Source organism: Salvelinus alpinus, chromosome 18, assembly GCF_045679555.1.
Source record: "Salvelinus alpinus chromosome 18, SLU_Salpinus.1, whole genome shotgun sequence".
Classification (NCBI taxonomy): domain Eukaryota; kingdom Metazoa; phylum Chordata; class Actinopteri; order Salmoniformes; family Salmonidae; genus Salvelinus; species Salvelinus alpinus.
The window spans coordinates 20,409,702-20,427,913 of NC_092103.1; the positions used below are offsets into that span (position 1 = coordinate 20,409,702).

Genomic DNA, 18,212 nt, shown 5'->3' on the forward strand with positions numbered 1-18,212 from the left:
TATACGAACGGTAGTGTATATGGATGACGACGATACATGAACGGTAGTGTATATGGACGACGACGATACATGAACGGTAGTGTATATGGACGACGACGATACATGAACGTTAGTGTATATGGATGACGACGATACATGAACGTTAGTGTATATGGATGATGATATACGAACGGTAGTGTATATGGATGATGATATACGAACGGTAGTGTATATGGATGACGACGATACATGAACGGTAGTGTATATGGACGACGACGATACATGAACGGTAGTGTATATGGACGACGACGATACATGAACGTTAGTGTATATGGATGACGACGATACATGAACGGTAGTGTATATGGATGACGACGATACATGAACGTTAGTGTATATGGATGACGACGATACATGAACGGTAGTGTATATGGATGATGATACATGAACGGTAGTGTATATGGATGATGATATATGAACGGTAGTGTATATGGATGACGACGATACATGAACGGTAGTGTATATGGATGATGATATACGAACGGTAGTGTATATGGATGATGATATACGAACGGTAGTGTATATGGATGACGACGATACATGAACGGTAGTGTATATGGACGACGACGATACATGAACGGTAGTGTATATGGATGACGACGATACATGAACGGTAGTGTATATGGACGACGACGATACATGAACGGTAGTGTATATGGACGACGACGATACATGAACGGTAGTGTACATGGACGACGACGATACATGAACGGTAGTGTACATGGACGACGACGATACATGAACGGTAGTGTATATGGACGATGACGATACATGAACGGTAGTGTATATGGACGACGACGATACATGAACGGTAGTGTATATGGACGACGACGATACATGAACGGTAGTGTATATGGATGACGACGATACATGAACGGTAGTGTATATGGATGATGATATACGAACGGTAGTGTATATGGACGACGACGATACATGAACGGTAGTGTATATGGATGATGATATACGAACGGTAGTGTATATGGATGATGATATACGAACGGTAGTGTATATGGATGACGACGATACATGAACGGTAGTGTATATGGACGACGACGATACATGAACGGTAGTGTATATGGATGACGACGATACATGAACGGTAGTGTATATGGACGACGACGATACATGAACGGTAGTGTATATGGACGACGACGATACATGAACGGTAGTGTACATGGACGACGACGATACATGAACGGTAGTGTACATGGACGACGACGATACATGAACGGTAGTGTATATGGACGACGACGATACATGAACGGTAGTGTATATGGACGACGACGATACATGAACGGTAGTGTATATGGACGACGACGATACATGAACGGTAGTGTATATGGATGACGACGATACATGAACGGTAGTGTATATGGATGATGATATACGAACGGTAGTGTATATGGACGACGACGATACATGAACGGTAGTGTATATGGACGACGACGATACATGAACGGTAGTGTATATGGACGACGACGATACATGAACGGTAGTGTATATGGACGACGACGATACATGAACGGTAGTGTATATGGACGACGACGATACATGAACGGTAGTGTATATGGATGACGACGATACATGAACGGTAGTGTATATGGATGATGATATACGAACGGTAGTGTATATGGACGACGACGATACATGAACGGTAGTGTATATGGACGACGACGATACATGAACGGTAGTGTATATGGACGACGACGATACATGAACGGTAGTGTATATGGACGACGACGATACATGAACGGTAGTGTATATGGATGATGATATACGAACGGTAGTGTATATGGATGATGATATACGAACGGTAGTGTATATGGACGACGACGATACATGAACGGTAGTGTATATGGACGACGACGATACATGAACGGTAGTGTATATGGATGACGACGATACATGAACGGTAGTGTATATGGACGACGACGATACATGAACGGTAGTGTATATGGATGACGACGATACATGAACGGTAGTGTATATGGATGATGATACATGAACGGTAGTGTATATGGACGACGACGATACATGAACGGTAGTGTATATGGACGACGACGATACATGAACGGTAGTGTATATGGACGACGACGATACATGAACGGTAGTGTATATGGACGACGACGATACATGAACGGTAGTGTATATGGATGATGATATACGAACGGTAGTGTATATGGATGATGATATACGAACGGTAGTGTATATGGATGACGACGATACATGAACGGTAGTGTATATGGACGACGACGATACATGAACGGTAGTGTATATGGACGACGACGATACATGAACGGTAGTGTATATGGACGACGACGATACATGAACGGTAGTGTATATGGATGATGATACATGAACGGTAGTGTATATGGATGATGATATATGAACGGTAGTGTATATGGATGACGACGATACATGAACGGTAGTGTATATGGATGATGATATACGAACGGTAGTGTATATGGATGATGATATACGAATGGTAGTGTATATGGATGACGACGATACATGAACGGTAGTGTATATGGACGACGACGATACATGAACGGTAGTGTATATGGATGACGACGATACATGAACGTTAGTGTATATGGATGACGACGATACATGAACGGTAGTGTATATGGATGACGACGATACATGAACGTTAGTGTATATGGATGACGACGATACATGAACGGTAGTGTATATGGATGATGATACATGAACGTTAGTGTATATGGATGACGACGATACATGAACGGTAGTGTATATGGATGATGATACATGAACGGTAGTGTATATGGATGATGATATACGAACGGTAGTGTATATGGATGATGATATACGAACGGTAGTGTATATGGATGACGACGATACATGAACGGTAGTGTATATGGACGACGACGATACATGAACGGTAGTGTATATGGACGACGACGATACATGAACGGTAGTGTATATGGACGACGACGATACATGAACGGTAGTGTATATGGATGACGACGATACATGAACGGTAGTGTATATGGACGACGACGATACATGAACGGTAGTGTATATGGATGACGACGATACATGAACGGTAGTGTATATGGATGATGATACATGAACGGTAGTGTATATGGACGACGACGATACATGAACGGTAGTGTATATGGACGACGACGATACATGAACGGTAGTGTATATGGACGACGACGATACATGAACGGTAGTGTATATGGACGACGACGATACATGAACGGTAGTGTATATGGATGATGATATACGAACGGTAGTGTATATGGATGATGATATACGAACGGTAGTGTATATGGATGACGACGATACATGAACGGTAGTGTATATGGACGACGACGATACATAAACGGTAGTGTATATGGACGACGACGATACATGAACGGTAGTGTATATGGACGACGACGATACATGAACGGTAGTGTATATGGATGATGATACATGAACGGTAGTGTATATGGATGATGATATATGAACGGTAGTGTATATGGATGACGACGATACATGAACGGTAGTGTATATGGATGATGATATACGAACGGTAGTGTATATGGATGATGATATACGAACGGTAGTGTATATGGATGATGATATACGAACGGTAGTGTATATGGATGACGACGATACATGAACGGTAGTGTATATGGACGACGACGATACATGAACGGTAGTGTATATGGATGACGACGATACATGAACGTTAGTGTATATGGATGACGACGATACATGAACGGTAGTGTATATGGATGACGACGATACATGAACGTTAGTGTGTATGGATGACGACGATACATGAACGGTAGTGTATATGGATGATGATACATGAACGGTAGTGTATATGGATGATGATATATGAACGGTAGTGTATATGGATGACGACGATACATGAACGGTAGTGTATATGGATGATGATATACGAACGGTAGTGTATATGGATGATGATATACGAACGGTAGTGTATATGGACGACGACGATACATGAACGGTAGTGTATATGGACGACGACGATACATGAACGGTAGTGTATATGGACGACGACGATACATGAACGTTAGTGTATATGGATGACGACGATACATGAACGGTAGTGTATATGGATGATGATATACGAACGGTAGTGTATATGGATGATGATATACGAACGGTAGTGTATATGGATGACGACGATACATGAACGGTAGTGTATATGGACGACGACGATACATGAACGGTAGTGTATATGGATGACGACGATACATGAACGTTAGTGTATATGGATGACGACGATACATGAACGGTAGTGTATATGGATGACGACGATACATGAACGGTAGTGTATATGGATGATGATATATGAACGGTAGTGTATATGGATGACGATATATGAACGGTAGTGTATATGGATGACGATATATGAACGGTAGTGTATATGGATATATGAACGGTAGTGTATATGGATGATATATGAACGGTAGTGTATATGGATATATGAACGGTAGTGTATATGGATGGATATATGAACGGTAGTGTATATGGACGACGACGATACATGAACGGTAGTGTATATGGATGACGACGATACATGAACGGTAGTGTATATGGATGATGATATATGAACGGTAGTGTATATGGATGATGATATATGAACGGTAGTGTATATGGATGATGATATATGAACGGTAGTGTACAGTGGGGAGAACAAGTATTTGATACACTGCCGATTTTGCAGGTTTTCCTACTTACAAAGCATGTAGAGGTCTGTAATTTTTATCATAGGTACACTTCAACTGTGAGAGACGGAATCTAAAACAAAAATCCAGAAAATCACATTGTATGATTTTTAAATAATTAATTAGCATTTTATTACATGACATAAGTATTTGATCACCTACCAACCAGTAAGAATTCCGGCTCTCACAGACCTGTTAGTTTTTCTTTAAGAAGCCCTCCTGTTCTCCACTCATTACCTGTATTAACTGCACCTGTTTGAACTCGTTACCTGTATAAAAGACACCTGTCCACACACAATCAAACAGATTCCAACCTCTCCACAATGGCCAAGACCAGAGAGCTGTGTAAGGACATCAGGGATAAAATTGTAGACCTGCACAAGGCTGGGATGGGCTACAGGACAATAGGCAAGCAGCTTGGTGAGAAGGAAACAACTGTTGGCGCAATTATTAGAAAATGGAAGAAGTTCAAGATGACGGTCAATCACCCTCGGTCTGGGGCTCCATGCAAGATTTCACCTCGTGGGGCATCAATGATCATGAGGAAGGTGAGGGATCAGCCCAGAACTACACGGCAGGACCTGGTCAATGACCTGAAGAGAGCTGGGACCACAGTCTCAAAGAAAACCATTAGTAACACACTACGCCGTCATGGATTAAAATCCTGCAGCGCACGCAAGGTCCCCCTGCTTAAGCCAGTGCATGTCCAGGCCTGTCTGAAGTTTGCCAATGACCATCTGGATGATCCAGAGGAGGAATGGGAGAAGGTCATGTGGTCTGATGAGACAAAAATAGAGCTTTTTGGTCTAACTCCACTCGCCGTGTTTGGAGGAAGAAGAAGTATGAGTACAACCCCAAGAACACCATCCCAACCGTGAAGCATGGAGGTGGAAACATCATTCTTTGGGGATGCTTTTCTGCAAAGGGGACAGGACGACTGCACCGTATTGAGGGGAGGATGGATGGGGCCATGTATCGCGAGATCTTGGCCAACAACCTCCTTCCCTCAGTAAGAGCATTGAAGATGGGTCGTGGCTGGGTCTTCCAGCATGACAACGACACGAAGCACACAGCCATGGCAACTAAGGAGTGGCTCCGTAAGAAGCATCTCAAGGTCCTGGAGTGGCCTAGCCAGTCTCCAGACCTGAACCCAATAGAAAATCTTTGGAGGGAGCTGAAAGTCCGTATTGCCCAGCGACAGCCCCGAAACCTGAAGGATCTGGAGAAGATCTGTAGGGAGGAGTGGGCCAAAATCCCTGCTGCAGTGTGTGCAAACCTAGTCAAGAACTACAGGAAACGTATGATCTCTGTAATTGCAAACAATGGTTTCTGTACCAAATATTAAGTTCTGCTTTTCTGATGTATCAAATACTTATGTCATGCAATAAAATGCAAATTAATTACTTAAAAATCATACAATGTGATTTTCTGGATTTTTGTTTTAGATTCCGTCTCTCATAGTTGAAGTGTACCTATGATAATAATTACAGACCTCTACATGCTTTGTAAGTAGGAAAACCTGCAAAATCGGCAGTGTATCAAATACTTGTTCTCCCCACTGTATATGGATGATGATATATGAACGGTAGTGTATATGGATGATGATATATGAACGGTAGTGTATATGGATGATGATATGAACGGTAGTGTATATGGATGATGATATGAACGGTAGTGTATATGGATGATGATATGAACGGTAGTGTATATGGATGATGATATATGAACGGTCGTGTATATGGATGATGATATATGAACGGTAGTGTATATGGATGATGATATATGAACGGTAGTGTATATGGATGATGATATATGAACGGTAGTGTATATGGATGATGATATATGAACAGTAGTGTATATGGATGATGATATATGAACGGTAGTGTATATGGATGATGATATATGAACAGTAGTGTATATGGATGATATATGAACGGTGGTGTATATGGATGATGATGATATAAATCCAGGCACATTTAACGGTTAGGCGATTGATTATAGACCTAATTAATTTGCCGTTTCCTCTCTCCTCACTTTTCTTAAACAATTAAGACAAGGGCTGTTCTCATCTCCTAACTCTGTTGCCTCCGCCGCATTGTTCTCAACACCAATATGCTGGTTAAATGTGCTATTATGCACATTGCAACATGGTCTAGTAAAAGGTGCCAATTCAAGAGCACCGATGTGTTTCAGCACCGCAGACAGCGACCACTATCCAACGCGGGAGAAAGCACATCTGTTTTAAAATAATATTATTTGTATTTGTGTTGCACCATTGTTCTTACATATTATAACAATATACAATTTCAGTAGCACATGTCTTAGACTGATGGACTGGGCCATCCCCACGGCTTCCACAATGGATCAGTCCACTCAGACAGGTGTCTTGCATTTTTTTTGTGCTACTGCTCGAGTAAAGAAATCTTGGTCGACCATCAGCCTATCGACCAAACAATCGACCAGTCGACGAAATGGGGTCAGCCCTTCATTGTTGACAAACATATCAGCTGATTCCAAATGGTTCACCAGCTTCCTTTGCTTGACCCTTCCTGCCTACTCCACACTCTTAGATCTGAATGAAATGGTAACAATATGGCAAAGTCCATTCATTCAGCAAGGGGAGAATTACAAATCCATCAAGGAGAAAGTGACCCGTTTGGAATGGGGTCAGAAGAATGTGGAAAGCTGGAAGGGGAGAGAGCAGCAACCACTCACTGATGTGGATCTCCTGCTGGCTGGTGTAGTCAATGGCCAGCCCCAGGGGCAGCGTGTCGTCGTTATTCTGAGAGACAGGCAGCTCTCCCCTGCTGGCGTCCTCCAGCAGCCACAGCTCCCAGTTGGTCTGAACAACACAAAAGCACATTGCACAGAGGTTACATGACAAAATAGACACTCAGGGGCTCAATTGATCAATATCAGTTGGGCTTTGATTAGGGCTTTACTACTCCATAATAATTTATCAGAAGATGCTGAGGTGAGGTCTTGTCCAATGGATGAGACTAAGTTCTGCACAAAGATATCTGAAATCTACATCGACCTTGAACTGCTTTAGTTTCTAAGGCCCAGAGTGAGAATCAAGCCAATGCTGATTGACAAATATTACCTTATCTTCTTGCTTGGCGATGACACTGACTTCAATGGAGGCTGCTGATGCGGCAAGAACAACATTCCTGAAAGAAGAAAAAATAACAATGAGCATAAGTGATTCACCAACCTCACAGCTGTTCCTCGAACATTGAAGTTGAGAGCCAGAGGGAAATGGAACAGAGCTTATACCAACTGAGTTTGCATACAAAAGCCACTTTCTACAAACAAGAAAAAAAAAAAAATATCTGCAGACTGGCAGGGCAGAATACAGAGTGAGGAGTGTCTCACCAGTCCTCTATGTGGCTGAGGAAGTAGTGGTGCTGTCTCTCTGTGCAGGTGCCGTACACCGGGTCGTTGAAGTTCAGGTACCTCTCCTCCCTCTTCTCTGTCTTTGTCTGACATATCAACATGTTAATTGTCAAAATGGTTTCAGTAATAATGAAAAAGGCAAACCCATAAACTATCATTTAGGAGAGAAAACATTTCAGTCACTGAGTGAAATGACCCTATTAGTATTAGAACAATGAACAATTTACACTGCAAAATGATCTCATCATCATCATTCAGATGCATGACAGACCATTGGTACTACTCACAGGGAGGGAGATCACCACCAGTTCAGGAGGTGTTTCCGGACAGCCGTCGGCTGCTGCATATGCCACAGCAAACACAAACGTACTCAGCCACTGCACATCCAGCACTGACAGAGAAAGGACAACACAAAGAAAACATATAATTGAGATTAAGGTTATCAGGCAGGAAAATAAAGGCACTGAAATGTTCAATTTCAGGATTATTGCTTCAGGCCAGCCTGATCTGTGTCTAGTTTACCTTTGACAGGGTTGTCAGAGCTGTAGAAGCTTGGGCAGGGGATCACTTTCTTCTCCTGAAGCCCCTGTTCAGGAGAGCAGAGTTAGACCAGGGCATAATCATTATAAAGCACCGGAACGGCGCAAATGGAATGGCATCAAACACCTGGAAACCATGCGTTTGATGTATTTAATACCATTCCACTAATTCAGCTCCAGTTATTGCCCTGAGCCTGTCCTCCCCAATTAAGGTGCCACCAACCTCCTGTGGGCAAAATACATCAAACACACCAGACTTCACAGGAATAATAAGTGTGTCTAACGTTGTTGATTTTATTTGGATCTCTTTTAGTCCCCATTTGGACTAATCTTCCAAGAGTCCTTAAACATGAAAATACAATTTATAATACGAACACATTTCCACATATAACACACTATTACAAACATACATAATATACTAACATAATGACCCAATAATGACTCAATCTAAAAAAAATATTGATTCTTCATCTACTATAGTCCCACAACATTTCTATGTATTATATATAAATTGTTTTAAAATAATGTTTACATTTATATATTGAAAGGTTTCTGGTTTGCTCAGTTAATTTATTCCATTTCTTTATTGCTCTAAATCGAAATGTTCTTTTGCCTATTTCTCTTTTCTGTCTGGACAACGCATAGATAGTGGACAATCTATTCCTAGTATTTACGGAATGTCTGTCTCTTACCAACTGAATACCGTTGTGAATAGAACTTGGCCGTTTTAAATTATGTATATTATGAAATAAAATAAGCATGTTCCTTTCAATTATCTTATCGATTGATGACCAACCAAGAACATTGCGCATGACTGCAACAGAAGAACCATATCTCCACCTTAAAACAATCCTTGCTGCTTCGTTCTGTGCATTCTGCAGCCTCCTAACTTCACTTGAAATACATTTCCCCAGACCACAGAACAGTAGTTCACCTGACTCTCAATTAATGCTTGTGTTATTTGCTGAAGAATTTTTCCTGGTAAATATTTAGCTATCCTTCTGATTATGCATGCTGTTTTAATGCTTTTCTTTTTTTACATAGATTAGTTATTTGAGACGACCATGATAAGCAGTTGTCTAGCTGCATTCCCAATAGTTTGGTTTCTGCCACTTCTTCAATTTGTACTCCTCCCATACTTAATTGTATCCCATGCTGTTTTGGCCTTTTCCTAGTGGAACAGACCAACATAACTTTGGTTGTCTTGGTGTTTAAAACAAGTTTGTTTTGGCAAACCCACTCCCTAAAATTCTCAAATCTCCTTGTAAAGCTTGCTGTACCTGTTGAACCGATTGTCTTGCTGCATAAATTGTCGTATCATCTGCAAATATAGTAGCTTGAGTTTCAGCTAAGGCATAGGGAAGGTCATTGGTATATATTAAATAGAGAAGTGGCCCAAGGCAGCTGCCCTGCGGTATTCCACAGTTTAACACATGAGGGGAAGAAAATGAACCATTGATATAGGTGGACTGTTTCCTGTCAGTTAGATATGACTGTACCCAATTCAATGCTACCTCCTTAAAACCATAATGCATTAATTTTGTCAAAATTATTTCATGATCCACTAAATCAAATGCTGCACTGAAATCTAAAAATAGTACACCCACAAACTTGCCATTATCCATAGCATTGAGCCACTGGTCAGTCATGTCAACCAATGCAGTGGTAGTGGAATGGTTTTTGCAAAAAGCATGCTGATTGGCTGTAATCAGATCATTCTTTTCCATGTACTCCCATATTTGTCTACACAGACACAGTTTCGCATGCTTCCATACATTTGCAAACATCCCCTTTTCCAGTGACCAATTAAATATGTATCTCAGTGGAACTGCAATCTGGGGAGCAGCACAGCGAAACAAAAAATTGTCCATAAGACCATAACCTGTAGATTTAACATCAGGTAATGACTTCAATAGGTTTAACACCTCCTCCACTGACACTGTTTGCAGACTAAAAGAATAGATCTTGTTGCTCATAATATGATCATCAATCCATTGGACAATAGCTTGTTTGGAAGAATGTATGTTTACATTGTTGCTCAGTAAATAAATTTTCTTAATTTACTGAGTTAAAAATCAGCAAAATGATTGGCAATTGTCGTAGCTGAATCAGAATTAGTTAGGTAACATAGAAAAATAAGATGTTTTATTTACTTTCATAATATGCTTATGTGACTTGTCATTAGAAATGTCTCTTTTTGGACTATACTGTCGGCAGTTGCATTTTCCTTTCTTCTCTAGGGAAAAGTCACTTGGGGCCCAGAAAGGGGAAAGGTCAGGCTTGTCTTTTACATGTCTGGTAATATGCAGAATATCAGAAAGGGAGAAGTCAGGTTTGAACATTGTCTTCATATTTGAATGTGTCTGTAACTATTCCTAAACCATGTGAAGGGCTCCACCTTGCCTGTACTCCAGTCACTCCCTCCTTTTCCCATTGGGGGGAGGAGTATGGCAGTGTCTGGAACCATTGTATTACCCCTCTGATGTTGAACTTATCTTTCATAGTATTTGACCTAGAGGCTCACTCCCCTCAGGGTGCTTGTCCAGGGGTGGGTTGTATTTGAGATGGGAGTATCTAGAATTGACAATTGATATATGCCATTGGATGAGGTAATGTTTTGGTACTATGAAGTACCAAGAACGAGAAGTAGAACCTCGTCTAAGAGACCAAACTGAACGATAATTTATAGCTAATGCTATCTGGCTATGGGATACTCCTCTCTCAAGTAAAAGGCCCTTTGAGAAGTCCCTGAGATCTGTGGTTCGTCATGTGAGTTGAGAGGGGTGTATCTTGGCTATAAAAGATACTAAGTATTCTTTTGTAAGGACTCTCAGAGAATTAATTTATAGACACTGAATTGATCTGAGAGTCAAAGGGCTATGGTGAAGCTCATATAATTAAAGATGGACTTTAAAATATAACTGACTTGTGTGTGGTTTGTAAACTCTCCTCATTTATTAATAGAGGAAATTATCACGACACAATATCAACTGGTTTTGTTATTATTCTCCCGTCAACCTCCACACTAGATGGGCACGTTGAGATGTACCAAGTAAGCCCTTAACTGTGTTCCATACCTTTTTAGAATCATTTTTACAATCAATAAAAGCATTGTTGTAAAATATTTTCTCTCTCTTTCGATTCAATATAACTGCATAATTATGTAATGTTCTAAAATTCTGTTCATCAATTTCTAATTTTGACTTGGCTGCTAAGACTTTTGCCATATTTCTTTGAGAAAAAGCCTCACCCAGTTCATCATCAATCCATGGAGATGGACGAGCACCAACTGTACTCTTTCTTATAGGGGCATGATGGTCCATTACCTCAGTGAGCAAATAAATAAAACATTCTGTAGCGTGTTTTAAATCATCCTCGGGATAAATCAGCTCCCAGGGTACAGCAGCCAAATCATTTAGAAATAGCTCATGATTAAATGTTTTAAAATTTCTCTTAACCACAATCCTAGGCGGTTCCTTTGGAACCTTGGTGTTCATGGTTATGGTCACAATATTATGGTCTGTCCAGCCCACTGGCATTGATCTTGCTTTTAAGCATTGCAATGGTATATTACAGACAATCAGATCAATGTATGTGTCTGATCTAGTAGTATCATTAACCATTTGTTTCAAACCACAGTTCTTGGCATATCTCATCAATTTTGTTCTATTCAAATTATTGTGATGCTTCCAATTTATATTAAAATCACCCAAGATAAATACATCTCTGTTGCTATCTGTGGCCTGGTCAAACCCAGTGCATAAGTTATCCAGATAGGACACCTTAGAGCTAGGAGGTCTTGTTAATGTATTATACTGAGAGTTGTTGGTACAGACTTACTGGAGTATACTGACTGACTGTTGCATTCATTTTTCCTGCTGCTACTTGCTTTCCTTTGGGACTCCAGCATACTGTATTAAGGGAGAAGATGACAGAAAGCGAAAACAAATTGTATAAAATTCCAATTACATGAAAAATGTATTCCTCAAAGTGATTACACACTATGTCACACTTACCACAGGTGATGCCCGTTGTGGCGGGTAGCTGGGCCTGCACTGTGACGCTGTCTGTGACGTCCAGCACCATCATGCTGCCGTCAGACAGACAGGTGGCCAGCATGGACACCTGCACCGGGTTCCATTTGAGGTCCTGCACAATAATGCCCAGGCCGGCTCTCGGTTGCAGAGTCGCAAATGGCAACTTCTGCGGTCGGGCCTGGAGAGAGGGGGCAGCCATGGAAGTGAGGGGATTAGGTGTGTGGGAAAAATATGGAACTGAAGAAGTTGGGGTGACTAGTCTTGGTGTGCTTTCAATTGATATCAAAGCATGGACTCTGAACTCTGTTTCACCATGACAAAACCGTACCACTCCATTAGCAGTGGGGGGGTTGTTATGAGAGTTAATCACCTTGTTGATGAAGGTGCGGACGTCGTAGAAGGCCAGTGACAGGCCTGATGCTTCTGACATGCCACTGACTGACAGGGTGAGCTCATCACTGCTGAGTCCCAGGTTGTGCACAGGCAACTCCACATGAACATCAGCTAAGGCTGCTATCCCCTCAACTGAGAAAGAGGAGTAAGATTGAAAGAAAAAGGTAAAGTCAAGTTACATTGGCCAAGGCACGCCATAACTGTCATTGCTTAGGAAAACTATATGAGACAGAATGACCAATGTACAGAAAATCTTACCTATTTCATTGGAGTTTCCATCAATTTTGTCTGAAGCTAGGATGTCCCCCGTGAGGTACACCTTGATCTTTCTGTCTAGTCCGACAAATGTCAGTCCAAATTTGTTGGAGATGGCGAGCAGACTTGATCTATCCTTCGGCAGGTCATCAGGTGAATCAAAGACACGGGTTTTCTTCATTTGCCGGAACTGAAATTCCTGCATAAAATAGAATACTTCATGACTGTGATGGCACTGAATTTAGTCTCATGTAGGCTACTCGTTTAACCCTTGTGTAATCTTAACATTCTGTATACTCCCCTTGTCCTAAGGGTAAAAAAATGACCCGCCTTCACTAAACCCCTCAAATAAAGCATTTTAACTGAATGTTAAACCCCAAATCTATTTTGCATGAAGAAACAATTCACAAACTTTGTGAATATCTGGGTTTTCCCACTTCACAATGCAGAAAGTCTGCATTTAAATCAGTGGACACCACTCGATTTTATTACAATACACCTGTCATAATTGTTTTCTTTAGTAAAGTAGAGGATTATTATTATTATTGCTAAAGGTACTGCATAGGTGTAAACCTACATTTTTAAGCAAGAGATAGCACTAGTATGGCCTAAGAAAGTAGCAGAAATGTGCAGAAAGTAGTTTTGAATGCATTTTATTGAAGGGAAACAATAACAGTCTTGAACTTTTTTGGCAAAATAGTAATATATTCTTATATACTGTACAATGACGAATTCAACTACAAAATACCAGTCTTCTCCCATTTTTTAACCATTGCCCCCAGCCACAAAGTGCATAAAAAACAACAATAAATAAGATAGATACAAAACAGAAACGTGAATAAATCAATCAACTAATTAGCACATGTAGGACAGTATGCAAGTGTGTGTGCATGGACTTTGCAGATGTATTTCTCACATGTGTAGCACATAGTATTTGTTTTACAGTCCTTCTTTGGGGGGCAGAATTGGCATCTCCTCCTCTTGCCTGCCCCAGCCTCAGGTGGATCAGGACAAGATTCAGCTCCCTGAAGAGCTTTCACAAGCGCTGCAGAGGCTGCTGTGCGGAGGAGGTGCTCCCTTCTTTGAATGTGTGGGGTTACAAGCGCCTTTCCCATCTGCTCCAGGAACACTCTCCTTTTGTTACGCTTATCAGGCATTCAGGTAGGGTTGATCTTGCTCCATATCACGAAGGCATTGTATGAGGACACATCAATGATGTTATGGAAGATGACCAGGGGCCAGCGGGCAGTTATCCTGCTGCAGCTGTAAGTTCAATCACCTTGTCCATGCCTCCTTTGTTGTGGTTGTAGTCCAGGATGATGGCTGGCTTCCTGTCCTCACGATCACTGATCTCAGCCATTTTGTGCAGTGTGCTCAGAAGGACCACATTCTTGTTCCTCTTTGGGAGGTAAGAAATTAGAGTGGTGGTGGGGTAAAGGCAAACTTTGATGAGATGGCCTCTCTCCCCCTTGTTGCGAGGAGTGTAGGGGAGAGCTCAGGCTGATCTTTCTAACTGTGCCAACCATGGTGATCTTCCTCTTCAGGAGCTGCTGGCTGAGTTCATAAGAGTTGAAGAAATTGTCACACGTGACATTGTGCCCCCTCAGTCCATCGGTCACATCAAGCACAACCCGCATCCCCTGGTTCTTCTCCAGGCCTCCACTGGTCGGCTTCTCTGTGTAGACTTGCATCTTCCAAGCGTAGATGGATTGTGCGTCACAGGCCACCCATATCTTGATGCGATACTTTGCTTCCTTGCAGGGCATATACTGCCGGAAAGGACAGTGACCTTTTGACAAGAGATTACTATCAGTAATTAGTATCAGTGTCACAGAAAACAATCACATAAATCAATGATATTACAGCTATACATAATAAAATTAAATGTGAAAATCACTTACATTACAGATATGAAAATAAAAATGTACCTCTGAATGGAACCAGTTGCTCATCCACTGTTACTTCAGGCCCGGGGCTGTAGAGGTCTGGCAGACGCTCCACCCACTTCTCCCAGACCTCTCTTTTGGCCGCCAGTTTGTCTCTCACACGTCTTTCAGGTCTTGACTCACGGTTATCAAATCGCAGTACTCATGAGAAAGTGTTAAAGACTTTCAGTGGCACATTTTTTTTTTTTGCCCTTCCACTCTCTGCATTCCAGAGACTACATGTAGCCTTGCCTCGGGACATATACACACCCGCTAAGACTAGCAGCCTTATGTAGGCATGCAGGTCAATCTCATCCATCCTTTTCCAGTTGTCTCCATATTTACGGAAACCCTCCAAATTTGTAATCTCCAGGAAAATTTTTTTCGATGGCTTGTGTGATGAACATGTAGAGGCGATGTCCTGGGCATGGGCAACTGCATGTCTTGTGGGCCCTGGGGTCATCCTTATGACATTTTGTGCTGCCATCCTGCCCTGGTTGTCATATGGTGACAAGGACCATGTTATTTTGCTTTTCATTGACAAAAACGTCTCTTTCAGCTTGGGGGATTTCTTCATCGGAAGATGATGCATCGTGCTCTGGGTTGTATTCTTCCCCATCTTCTTCTTCAGATACCACCTGCTCATCTAAATCATTGTTCTCTTGTTCTTCCTGGACATCTGAAAAAAATCTGATCTACGACTTGTTGGGCACTGAATTGTGCACTCATTGCTTCAGCAAAGAGACAACTGGGGGGACTGTCATCAGAAGCACCTTTATAGCCTCTGACTGCATTCCCCATTAGTAAACAATGCTTAAGTAAAAATACCAACAACAACAAAAATTAAGTAGTACTTGAAAGTATCTGTACTTACCTTCACTACATTCCAAAGAAAATACTGTACCTTTAACTCCATACATTTTTACTGACACCTAAAAGTACTCGTTACATTTTGAATGCTTAGCAGGACAGGAAAATGGTCCAATTCACGCACTTGTCAAGAGAACATCCCTGGTCATCTACTGCCTCTGATCTGGAGGATTCACTAAACACAAATGCTTCGTTTGTAAATTATGTCTGAGTGCTGAAGTGTGCCCCAGGCTATCCGTAAATAAACAAATGGTGCCGGCCTCCCAGGTGGTGCAGTGGTCTAAGACACTGCATCGCAGTGCTAGCTGTGCCACCAGAGATTCTAGGTTCGAGCCCAGGCTCTGTCACAGCCGGCCGCAACCGGGAGGCCCATGGGGCGACGCACAATTGGCCCAGCGTCGCCCGGGTTAGGGAGGGTTTGGCCGGCAGGGATATCCTTGTCTCATCGCGCACTCGCGACTCCTGTGGCTCTTGACCTTCGCCTCTCCCGAGTCAGTACGGGAGTTGCAGCGATGAGACAAGACTGTAACTACTACCAATTGGATACCACGAAATTGGGGAGAAAAAAGGGGGGTAAAAAAAAGAGAGACAATGGTGCCATCTGGTTTGCTTAATAAGGAATTTGAAATTATTTAAACTTTTACTTCTGATACTTAAGTACATTTGATGAATTACATTTACTTTTGATACATAAGTATATTTAAAACCAAATACTTTTAAACTTTTACTCAAGTACTATTTTAATGGGTGACTTTCACTTGAGTAATTTTCTTTCTTTGCTTTTACTCAAGTATGACAATTGGGTACTTTTTCCACCACTGCAATATAGTGCAGGAAATGAAGAAATGAAGAAGTGCTGAAATTGGTTTTGGTTGAAGTTGAATTGAACAGTATAAAACAATCAGAATGGAGCAAGACTCATTGAAATCACCTAGAATGTATATGTTGCCACCCTAGGATCACTCACTACTCAAAGCAAATGTAGAACTTGTATTATTCAAAAACTTAAAATACCGTCATACCATCCATTTTATTTTATTTTTTAAATACCGTGATATAATATTTTGGCCATATCGCCCAGCCCTACCCTGGTGGTGTACAGCTTTAATGGAAATATGAACAAAGGCGATGTTTCACTTTTTCTAATGTTGGGGTCACTCTAGGAAAAGTTAAAAAAATATCATTTAGGTTTTTTTTTCTTCATCTGTTAAACATAGGTCATTTTTTACCCTTAAGACAACACAAGGGTTAAGATCTGTAAAGCCCATTTTGACTATGTTAACAACAAGATATTGTTGACAGGACGAGGTGGATTTGGAAATAAATTACGTTGGGAAAGCTAGCAGCTGAATGAATGCCTCCTAGAATAAATGCTACTAATAGCAAAAACAAGATTAATTTAGGTAGAGCACAATAGCATTCATAAATGGATGTATCTAACTAGCTAGTTTGTAGGTAGCTAATTAGCTGACATAGCTAGTTACTGTTGAAGAAAGTCAGTGTTAGACACTCAAATGTATACAGCTAGCTAGCTATACACTGTTGTTAATCCATACATCGTTTAGTTGGTTGATGTTCATGACTTTGTTGTTAGCTAGTTGAGTCTGGCTTAGCTAGCCATCTTTGACTAAAATATAGGATAACTACTAGCTAGTAACATTATGGGAATTGGGCAGTAAGAAACAGACAATAACGTACTTCAGTTGGAAGGTTATCCCCAGATCGCTATCTAGCGAACTAACTAACTAGCATAAACACTAGCTGGTTGACAGACAAACTACCTGCTGCGCAAATAAGATAGCTAGCAAGCTAATGCTACAAGCTAGTAAACTTGCTAGCTACGTAGATACAATAGTTTGCCTACCTTCATTTCCCTTTCGGGAGGAGAGTCAGGGTCTTCACTCATTTTGAAATTAACAGCAGATATAATTATTTTAGCTACAACAGAACTTTACGAAATATACACGGGCTGGTTCTAGCCTTTCTTTTCCACATGAAACGAAATCATACCGCGCTCGAATTTTGCGAAATATAATAAGGAAGTGA

General features: G+C 41.2%; 1 protein-coding gene across 8 annotated transcripts in view; it reads right to left on the bottom strand.

Moving 5' to 3' along the window:
- nup214 (nucleoporin 214) overlaps positions 1-18,204 on the bottom strand; it is an 88,466-nt gene extending 70,262 nt beyond the window's left edge. For 6 of the 8 annotated variants that reach the window (XR_011668782.1, XM_071350609.1, XM_071350608.1 and 3 more), the window contains exons 1-10: positions 18,031-18,202; positions 13,375-13,570; positions 13,094-13,248; positions 12,703-12,901; positions 12,527-12,597; positions 8,670-8,733; positions 8,435-8,538; positions 8,127-8,233; positions 7,855-7,921; positions 7,467-7,593 (exon numbers count right to left, since the gene is read on the bottom strand). Coding sequence is in view for 5 of the 8 variants with exons in the window: in XM_071350609.1 (XP_071206710.1) it covers positions 7,467-7,593; positions 7,855-7,921; positions 8,127-8,233; positions 8,435-8,538; positions 8,670-8,733; positions 12,527-12,597; positions 12,703-12,901; positions 13,094-13,248; positions 13,375-13,570; positions 18,031-18,072 (1,132 nt within the window). In the remaining 3 variants the exon portion in view is untranslated. Of the gene's footprint in view, positions 1-7,466; positions 7,594-7,854; positions 7,922-8,126; positions 8,234-8,434; positions 8,539-8,669; positions 8,734-12,526; positions 12,598-12,702; positions 12,902-13,093; positions 13,249-13,374; positions 13,571-18,030 lie in introns of all 8 variants that reach the window. The other 2 variants (XR_011668784.1, XR_011668783.1) reach the window with 1 other exon arrangement.
- Between the last annotated feature and the right edge of the window lie 8 nt (positions 18,205-18,212).